Source organism: Homarus americanus, unplaced genomic scaffold, assembly GCF_018991925.1.
Source record: "Homarus americanus isolate GMGI-L3 unplaced genomic scaffold, GMGI_Hamer_2.0 scaffold41027, whole genome shotgun sequence".
In the NCBI taxonomy this organism is placed as follows: Eukaryota; Metazoa; Arthropoda; class Malacostraca; order Decapoda; family Nephropidae; genus Homarus; species Homarus americanus.
This window is the reverse complement of record NW_024745073.1, coordinates 9,936,771-9,947,014: the sequence shown is the minus strand read 5'-3', so window position 1 is coordinate 9,947,014 and position 10,244 is coordinate 9,936,771. Positions and strand designations below refer to the sequence as shown.

The following is a 10,244-nucleotide window of genomic DNA, read 5'->3' as shown; positions in this document are numbered from 1 at the left end:
TCAAATTACGTATTTTTGAGTCCCAGCTTCAGTCCACAGAAAATTTTTTCGTTTGTAATTCACTTAAATATGGCTGGCAAGCTTAAAAGTGAGAGTTTTGTGATGCTGAGAAGAAAAAGAGACACCCATTTTAGATTTTCTATGTATTATTTAAGCATTTTCGACTTATGACCTGGATTTGGGTCCCTAACCCCGTCGTAAGTCGGGGAGCTGTACTTTGAAGGAAACAAGTCTGATTAAGTTGTAAGTAAAGAAATAAATTTGTTTTTTAAAAGTTCGGTTTCTTTTTGGACAGACCTTGTATACACTATATACAACCAAAAGGACTATTATGATGATAAATTGTCTGTAATATTGTTAAAAAAAAAAAAAAAAAAAAAAAAAGGTTGGAGTGGTTTGTTTACATTGCCACATTCTGACCAGCTGGTGGGGATGCGTGTATCCATTTTAGTTTACGGTGGGTGCCTGGAGATGGCAACATGTACTGGGATCTAGTGTGCTCCATGGGATTCAAAGAAAATGGAAATTAGCTGGAGGAAGGAGGAGAGACATTTTTCACTGACTGTAAACTACAGTCGACGGTTGCACTCAAGGGTAAATAAATACCCCAGTAGTTGTAGACCAAAGTTCACCATTGCATTAAAATGGTTAAAGATAATAAACAACTCTGTACTTTTTTCAGTCTCATAACAATATTTATGATACTGGGGTAGTTTTGATCTTCCATGATTATTATTTAATGAGTAATTGTCATCAAAATGTACAGTATATAAGGTTTAATGGAAGCCAAGAGTTGATATGAAAGCCTATGCAGCTCATGAGCATGGAATAAACTCTGAAAATTGCTCACAAGAAGAAAAGCTTGTCACACAGTTCAACAGCAGGAGACTTCCTTACATTCTGGCCAATGAGGTAGGCTAACTTGTGAGCATACTGAAATAATATAAACAACATTTTAGACAATTCTCATGGCAAAACTACTATCTCCACATATTGTTTTAAATAATGAAAATACTTGAGCAAACACATGCAAGTGACAAAATATCTCATTACATATGCAAAATTTGACTATTACACCACATAGACTGTAACAATCGCAATATAATTCTACAAACTTATCTACGAGGTGTGATCCAAAAGTTCCCAGACTGGCTTCATAAAATCGTTATTTTTTAAGATATTACAGTGAAACTTTAGTCACCCTTAAAATATTCTTCAGAGGTCTCAGTACAGTGCTCAATCCCCTCCTCCCACTTCTGGAAGCAGATCTGGAAGTCCTTGTTGGTGAGGCTGGAGAACACCTTCTGCGATGTGTCCTGGATCTCCATTCTGTCCATGATCTTCTTCCTCTTGAGGTTCAACTTGAACTTCGGAAACAGCATGGCATACCAGTGGCCCCCCACCCTCCATACTCTCCAGGTCTGGTCCCAAGTGACTTCATGCTGTTTCCGAAGTTCAAATTGAACCTCAAGAGGAAGATCATGGACAGAATGGAGATCCAGGACACATCGCAGAAGGTGTTCTCCAGCCTCACCAACAAGGACTTCCAGATCTGCTTCCAGAAATGGGAGGAGGGGATTGAGCACTGTACTGAGACCCCTGAAGAATATTTTAAGGGTGACTAAAGTTTCACTGTATATTATCTCAAAAAATAAAGATTTTATAAAGCCAGTCCGGGAACTTTTGGATCACACCTCGTATTTATTGCTTTGAGACAAATTAATTACTGTACATGTAGAAACAAATGGTGAAGAGGTTGCCTTGTGTCAATTGATGATGAAAACTAAGGTAACAATTGATGGAAAGTAAGGAATGGCGTACAGCATGGAAAACCTCTGATAAAAGATAAATAAATCAAAGAATCACTAAAGAACTATAATTGAGTGAATTATTGTATAAGGAATATACTATATCTGAGCTACTCAATGGAAAGAATACATGTACAGTATATGTATTCGTACTGTACAGTATAATCAGTGACTGAAATATGTAGACACCACAAGTCCTATCACCTGTTTTACAAATGTATTTTCTCTTTCCTCCTGAAAAAAATGAAAGTAGTTTTAATTTGATACATTAATCTTGCTCTCCAAAGAAACAGAAAACACTAGACAATCTCATCTGGCTCACCTCCCAGTTGAGTTTAATTATTTATTTAAATTTTCTGCAATGTTTCTCCTTTGCTTTGGTGTTACTACAGATGTGGGACTTCTCTTTCTCAGTCACAGGTACAAATGGTGAGAAATCACTTGAAGATAGCCACAAAGAACCAGATGGATTCACAAGATTGTTTGTAATAAGTGTGAACAACCTGCACATGGGTAAGGAAGGAAAACCCTGTATCCCCACCATGCTGGTCTCAGCTACTAAAGGAGAGATGAATATGAGCCTAGATTTCACAAGAGGTGATATCAGTCTTGAGTGGTAAGCATAGAAGTGATATACTACTATACAGTACTGTACAGTGGTCCCTCGGTTAACGAATTACCTTCCATAAGAATATTCAATTCAGTTAACAAAAAAGAATTCGGTTCAGGAAATTCTTACGAAAACATGTCAACATGTTTTTGCTTGCTCATCAGCTGGTAGATTAGTCCTCCAATACAGTAAACGGTTCTATGGTTTAAATTCGTTCCCATTTGAGTAAATATCAAGAAGGTTGTGCTATTAAATATTTTTCCAAGTTTTATATTAAAATTATTAGTCATTTTAACACTTATTTAACATAATTGCAGTACAGGGAACTAGTTTTTGGTGCGCCCATCAGCCACTTCACTCACCCACCAAGGAGTCTGTTTGTGTCTCTGGTCAGTGGAGGTAACATCTTGCTTGTGGCTCTCTTGAACATAAACTATTTTTACGTTTTTACAGTACAATTATTGGTCATTCTGAAATTTATGTAACATATTGACAATATATAGTGCAGTGCAGTAATGATTTTAAGAAAATAATCTTGAATTACACCTAGTGAACTTAAAATTTATTGGTGAAATGACGGCATCAAGCATGGGGTGATTTCTCTTCCACCCTCACTTCCTTCTCTTCTCCCTTCTTCTCCTGTGCCTCTCACTTCAAATTCATATCAGCATCATCAACCAGGGGCCTTCTACATACACACCTCAAAGTAAGTGTACTTTACTGCATTTTTTTTTTTTTACTTTGTATGTAATTTTCAGTGAGCTGGAACCAATCACCCCAAATCCCATTGAAACAATGGTTTCGGTTAACGAACGACCCTCTGGAACGAATTGAGTTCGTTAACCGAGAGACCACTGTATATGGTTAGCTGGAGAGACCATGAGAGTAGCAGGAATTGTGAAAATTCCACTAATGGAAAAAAAAGCCATCTCGCCCACTGAAGGCCCACTTTGTTCCTGCCAAATATATCTAACAGTCCTCATGGAAGGATTAAAGTGGATTACAATATAATAGGTATGGAGAAGACACTTAATATGCTGACCTGACAGGGAGCAGGGACGCGAATGGTGCCAGGCCAGTTGTAATAGAGGTATGTCAATTTGTAAGCCAACCGCTGCATGTTGTCCGCCTTCAATTTAGTTCCATCGTGCACAACAATATAGTGCGTAGGACATACTGTCCCCTAATAAAATAATAAAAAAATTAATTAGAAAATCTGAAACCCTTGAGATTATTTTTCAATGTGTCATCATTCTCCTACAATCACTATATTACTTATTCCTCAACATTAAGTTAAGACGAGAAGACTTGTCACTCACATCACCAAGCAGTGAGCCACTGAGTCAGTTTCCTAATTGTCCAATTTCTGCTCATTTACTCTCATGCAAAATATGGAAAATTAAACAAATGAATATTTTTATATTTTCTTAAATTTCATATGAAGAATGCTTAAAATTTTCCTGATATAAATTATTTTGTAAAGTGAGTTTTTGATGACAAATACTTTACAGTAATACAATAGATCAACATATTTTCATTATAAATTCCCTTCCTCTGCATCCACCAGAAGACATCAGAAACAAAAAAAAACACAGTGGAAGCACAACTTACCTGTCTTATTTGTTGAGACACAAGGAGAAAATCATACCAATGGCATCGAGAGATTGTGTGGTCGATGATACAGCCTGGAGGAGGATTGTCCAACCTTTTAGAGCTCTAAAATGAACAGTTAACAAACCTCTTATAGTGGTAAAAATTCTATATAACAATCTCCATAAAAATTTAGTAGTGATCACAAAAGTATTAATGAATAATTTAACTACAGTGAACAACAACTGATTAAAAGTTGCATCATCAGGGGATGGTCAGAAGCTGCTTGTAGCGAGTCATTCAGTCATTTTGGTATGGTACGTATCAAACTATTTGATACAGTCAAAAAGTCTTCCCTATCAAATAAGTGACAAAAACAGCAACAAATGGATAATTACGTAAAGGATTAAAGTCAAATTAACACTATAGCCTTTTCAGTGTCTGCCACAAATTCAAGTAGTACTGTACAGTGATATCTCCGTTAGTCAGAACAATTGGTGCAGAGCACTTCTGGGAACGAGATATTTCCAGGGAACAAGACGACTCTCTCAAAGCCGGAATAAATCCCTCATCCCTGAATTGTCTCGGATGTTCCAGAAATTGGGCTTTACATCATCACCCGAACTCAGAAAGAAATCCCCCATCCCATGAATTTTTCCAGGTATCGTAATTTTTTCAGAATTTTCCATAATGATGCATTATTTCATCTCAAAGCCAGAAAAAAATCCCCCATCTCTGCAATTTTCTGGGTAATGGATTTTTTTTATCAGTTTCCAAAAAAATGCCCCTGATTTTCATCTCTCAAACCCGGAATAAAAATCCCCCATCCCCGGAATTTTCCGGGTACAAGGAAAGTTTTCTCATAATTTTCCAGAAAATGTGCCCCTTGGAAAATCGTTTCCAAAGCCGTAAATTTCCAGAAAATTCCAGCTTTAGGAATGATATTCCGAGAAAATTTCAATTTTGGCTATCGGAGAGTTCCGGTTAAGAGGAACTCTTGCTAACGGAAATATTATTGTACATATTCCAAACTTCTGAGGTTGCAGACCACTCTCAGTCATGAATTCCCTGGTCTGTTTTAACTAATGTCAAGATTCCACTGACATAAATATTCCATATTTTAGAATTTCAGGTAAAATCAGTTGTACAGTACAGTACATATATTGTAAGCAATATCAGACCCTAAAGTAAAAAATGAGGAACTTGGAGATGGCAGATATTGAGGGTTTACTGTATTCATCGTGTGTGTGTGTGTAACATGATATTGGACTCACTGGCCTCAGTTCTCCAAAAGAGCCACAGGCATACTTGGAAAATTTACTAAGACGTTTCTCCCAACAATAGATGTATTCTTCACTTACATTCACACTACACCATTTCTTGGTGGTCAACTTTCACATTAACTTTATAAGATTCTTAAACACTAATTTTTATTTCTCCACCTACTACTGCTGTCAATTACAGTATTCATCAAATACTCTAAGCATGTTGCAACATCCTCTATGCTTGTATCAATCAATCAGAGTACCATCCTCATATCTGAGGGTTGGCGACCACAGTCCTCCACTCTAAACGTTCTCAGGCTGTTTTTACCAATCTCTCTGGGGGGCTCATTTTTTTTCATTTTCATCCACCCCAGTTTCTGCCTTCCTGTGGCCCTCCTACCCTCAACTTTGCCCATTAATATTTCTGTTATTATCCTCTCAACCCTAATTATATGACCAAAGTATTTCATTCGTCTTTTTTCTGTAAATTTCAAGTATTTCTCCTGAAGTTTTTGCTAATCTTAGTACTTCCGCACTTGTTTTCCTGTCAGTGCAGCTTATTCTTAGCATTCGCCTATAACACCACATTTCAAAGGCCTCCAACCTCTTTCTGGTGTCTGCTGAAAGTGTCCAAACTTCTGACCCATACAAAAGTCCTTGCCATATAAAGCCTTTCAGCAGTCATTTTCTCAAATTGAAGTCCGTGTCCCTTTTCATTTGGTCTTTTAGATTATTAAAGGCTGTTTTTGCTTGCCCTATTTTTGTTTTGATTTCTTCCATGCATCTATCATTACAGCTAATGTTACTTCACAAATACAGTATACAAAATATTTTAGACCTTTTTCCACTAACCTGTTAATACTTCTTCACTATCTGTGATAAGAGCAATATCATCTGCATAGCATATATTTTATATTACTTTCCCATTAATTTTTAAGCCTTCATTATCACTTATAACTTCCCCCATTAAGAATTCTGAATATATATAATACAATGTTGGAGATAGAACACAGCTATGTCTTACTCCCTGTATAACTGTGAACCAATTATAAGTTCATTATTTACTAAGACTGCAGCCTCCTGTTGCCAATAAGGATTCTTTAAAATTCTAATATTGTACCTCCTTCAGTAATGCAAATTTTTCCAATACAAATACTGTACAAGCATCAAATGTATGGACACAATCCTTCTCATTTGATAAAAAAATTCACATCTACGAAAATCAAGGCACAATTAATGTTGTATAAGTGATGGAAAATAAAACTGTCATATCAGTATTAATTACAGTAAACCATCGAAGATCCGGACCCGTGAAATCCGGATTTTGGAAAATCCAGACAAAAAATTTGGGGGTTCTGGGCTAAGAAGCCTCCTAGAAGTTTCCCTAAGAAACATTCCCAAACCAGAGCAAAGAACATTTTAGTCCTGTGGGTGCTGCTTGATCCATCAGTTGCTTTGACACAGGTGCCCGAGGAGGTGGGAAACACAGAGTAGACAATCGTTGCTTGTGGGAATATTATTTCATTCACTCTAGTAATGATACAATGTTTCTTATTATGTTATAATATGTAAATGCAGGGTTCATATACGGTAATTTGTTTATCACTACATTAGTACTGTACTATTTTTGGTGTTTCTTATATAATTTATTCCTCGCCGGATGATACGGACAATTGGGTTTTCTGGGCAAGTGGTCCCCCCTTTTAGTCCGGATCTTCGAGGGTTCACTGTACATACTTTCATAGGTAAAACAGATCAAGTAATTTCTATTAATTAGTTAATCAAAGTGTGTCCTGGAAGTTACTTTAACAAAATTTCTTAACCCCTTCACTACTGGATGCCATTTTTAATATTTCATTTGGCTAACACCAAACATTTTTATTCAGCTCAAAGAGACCTGTCATACCCAAAGGGTTAAAATGACTCACCATGGAAGCAAAAATCCTAGTATTGATCCTTTTCTGCACAACAATAAAAGCCAGCTTGGGCTCATAAGAATCAAAGTGATGGAATACTGTTGCCAGTTGAGGGACCTCATGGTCTTCAACAAGCTTTAATTGTCCATCACTTACTCCATCTCGATAAATGATTATGGTCCGAGGTAAAACATGGTACAGCTGAAACATACAAAAGAACATTAAACAAAACTAAGTTGAGTAAACATATATTAAAAACCAAGAAGTGAAAACGAAAATAAAAATACAGTGGTCCCTCGATTAATGAGCACAATTGGTTCCACAGTCACTCGTTAACTGACTCTATTATTTCAATCGGATATTAGGTAATTGGTTGCAACTCACAGAAAAGGTACACACAAAGTACTGTATACCAGTAATAGAATTAGCAAAACATTAAATAAAAATAAAATACAATACAATACTGTACTGTACAGTATACTGTATAATAATAAAAAAAAAAATAGAATACTGTATTTTAACTTACTTTGAGGTGTGTATACAGTATAGTCTCGATTTACGCGGTTGGTCATTTACGTGGCACCTGGCCAGACGCCAATTATTAGTTACGCGGTACATTCCATCATTTAAGCGGGCAAGGTGCGCGCTAGGTCGCCCAGTCAACAAAACATTACCGAGTTCTTCACCCGCCATCCACCATAGCCAGCCCAAGTCAGTGATAGTGAGGATATGGACTTTGAGGGGTTTGACAAAGAGGCCCTGCAAGCCTCTGTGGTGGATAGTGATACAGGTGAGGGCCAATAATCTGCCCTCTGCCTCAGAACCAACCCCCCATCCCCGTGTACCCAGCCATCTCTTCTACTAACGTAAGTGTTAAAAAACCTAATACTATTGATATTTCTCTTAAATATTAATTGTGTGTGCATACCATAATAAAATTAAGATGTTATTTTACTACAACGTACGTATTGTGTCGGAAAAACGGTAGTCTGGGGGTCGGCCCAGTCTCTATTTCAATTAATCCCATATGTTCTGTTATTTCGTTTACGTGTTTCTCGTTTTATGCGGATCTCCACGGGTTTAATTGACCGCGTAAACGGAGACTATACTGTAGTCATATTCCCTTCGGCTTTGTTTACATAGCAACCAGCTGATTGTAGAGGCAGTCGATGATGATATGCCATATTCTTTACAGAGTGCACTGGTTCTAATGCCTTTTCGTATTTCTTTATTAATTTCTGCACTGTATATTATCAATATGTTAACTAAATTTCTGAATGACCAATAATTTTAATGTAAAAATGCAAAAAATATTCAAGTGACCAACAAACTCGATGTTTACTCCATTGTAAACAAAGTTAAACTGAGAAGCGTTGGTGGGAGATTCGATCAGCTGATGGGCGAACAAAAACTGTTCCCTGTACTCTATATTATCAATATGTTAACGAAATTTCAGAATGACCAATAATTTTAATATAAAAAATGCAAAAATTTTCAAGAGCACAACTTTCTTGATATTTGCTCCACTGGAAACAAATGTAAACATACAGTAGAACCGATTACTGTATTGGCAGACGAGCCGATCAGCTAATCAGCTGATGCGCGCACCAAAGCGTGTTTCTCATAAGGCTGCCGTTAGGTAATAGAAGTTGCACTCGTTAATAGAACTGAAAATCCTTACGGGAGCTTATTTGTTAAGCAAAATCTTGTAAAATTAACCGCTTGTTAATGGAGGGACCACTGTACAGTAAAAACCCCATTTTTGTTCAATCCAGAATGCAACGTCTAGCTTCCCATGTCGGAAATTGGATTGGTTAGGTCTACATTGGGATACCAATCAGCAGTCAGTCAGTCTACCAGAAGCAAAAGTAGCAAATGTGATAAACCAAGTAGAAGCCTTTTGTGTAAAGCAAGTGGTTTCTTGGCATGATAGGGAAAAACTACTGGGTATGTTGAATTTTGCCACCATAGTAGTTCCTTTGGGCAAGTTAAGGAAGAAGCAACCGACTCATCTGGGGTTGAAATTACTTCACAGAAACAGAAATATTGCTTCTTCTCTCCCTATTGAGATCAAGAATCATTTGTCACGGTGGACAAATTTAGACAATCTAATCGGTTCATCTCCCTGGGTTCCCCCTCAAACAGACTTGGTTGCTTGAATGGACGCGTCCGAAATAGGATGGGGATACCATTCCTCAAAAGGAGAGTTCCGTCAAGGGAAGTGGAGCAACTCTCTTTGGGACAAACACATGAATGTAAAAGAATTAGCAATAGTCCTATTCTTTTTGTTGGCAAACACAAATTTAAAAAGCATGACGATTCTGTTTGCCATGGACAACAGAGCGGCAGTGTTTTGTCTCAATTTTTCCATATGGAAAAATGATCCTTTTGCCATCAATTAAGGCAGTACCCCCCTGAACTTCTCCAATCATTCCTGTCTCTTGCTACTGAACTACCTTCAGCACCACCTCCACCACTGCTCATTTCACCTAAGTAACAGAACTCACTGACACAGACCAGGAATACCCCTATATATCCCCAATGTTGAGTTTCTCCAGTCTTGCCAAGGCCACATGGTTACCTGCATACATACAGGACACTTAATGTCAGCAAGATCCTTTAGTCTGTCATTTACACCACTGAACCTTTTGCGTGCCCACCTTCCACACTCATGGCACATTATTTAGTATAGTAGCTTCCAACAGTTGCCTGGGTAACATGATCAGTGTTGGTGTGGGTGCTGAAGCCTGCTCAGTTGCTGGAGTCAAAAGTGGCTGGCCTTTATTGATAGCAAAGGGGCCTTCCCTCTGAGTGAAAGGAAGACTGAATGTGGCTGGTGTGAGAATTGTGACACTAAAAGACAGGAAGATCTGTTCAGAGCTAAGAGGGTGGCTGGGTATTAAGAGTACTGGTGAAGGCCTGAGTAGAAACAAGCTGATATGATTTGGGTATGTGGAGAGGATGAATGAGACCAGTTGGGTCAACAGATGCATAAGCCTAAATGTGAAGAGGAGGGGAGCTAAGGGCAGGCCAAAAATAACATGGGGAGAGGTTA

At 37.7% G+C, this 10,244-nt stretch overlaps 1 protein-coding gene across 1 annotated transcript in view; it reads right to left on the bottom strand.

Annotated features, from left to right (window-relative positions):
* Positions 1-538: 538 nt before the first annotated feature.
* LOC121878379 (piwi-like protein Ago3) overlaps positions 539-10,244 on the bottom strand; it is a 129,947-nt gene continuing 120,241 nt past the window's right edge. Inside the window, exons 15-18 of the mRNA XM_042384585.1 lie at positions 7,202-7,390; positions 4,030-4,134; positions 3,461-3,601; positions 539-933 (exon numbers count right to left, since the gene is read on the bottom strand). Of these exons, the coding sequence (XP_042240519.1) occupies positions 847-933; positions 3,461-3,601; positions 4,030-4,134; positions 7,202-7,390 (522 nt within the window). The 3' untranslated portion in view covers positions 539-846. The remainder of the gene's footprint in view (positions 934-3,460; positions 3,602-4,029; positions 4,135-7,201; positions 7,391-10,244) is intronic.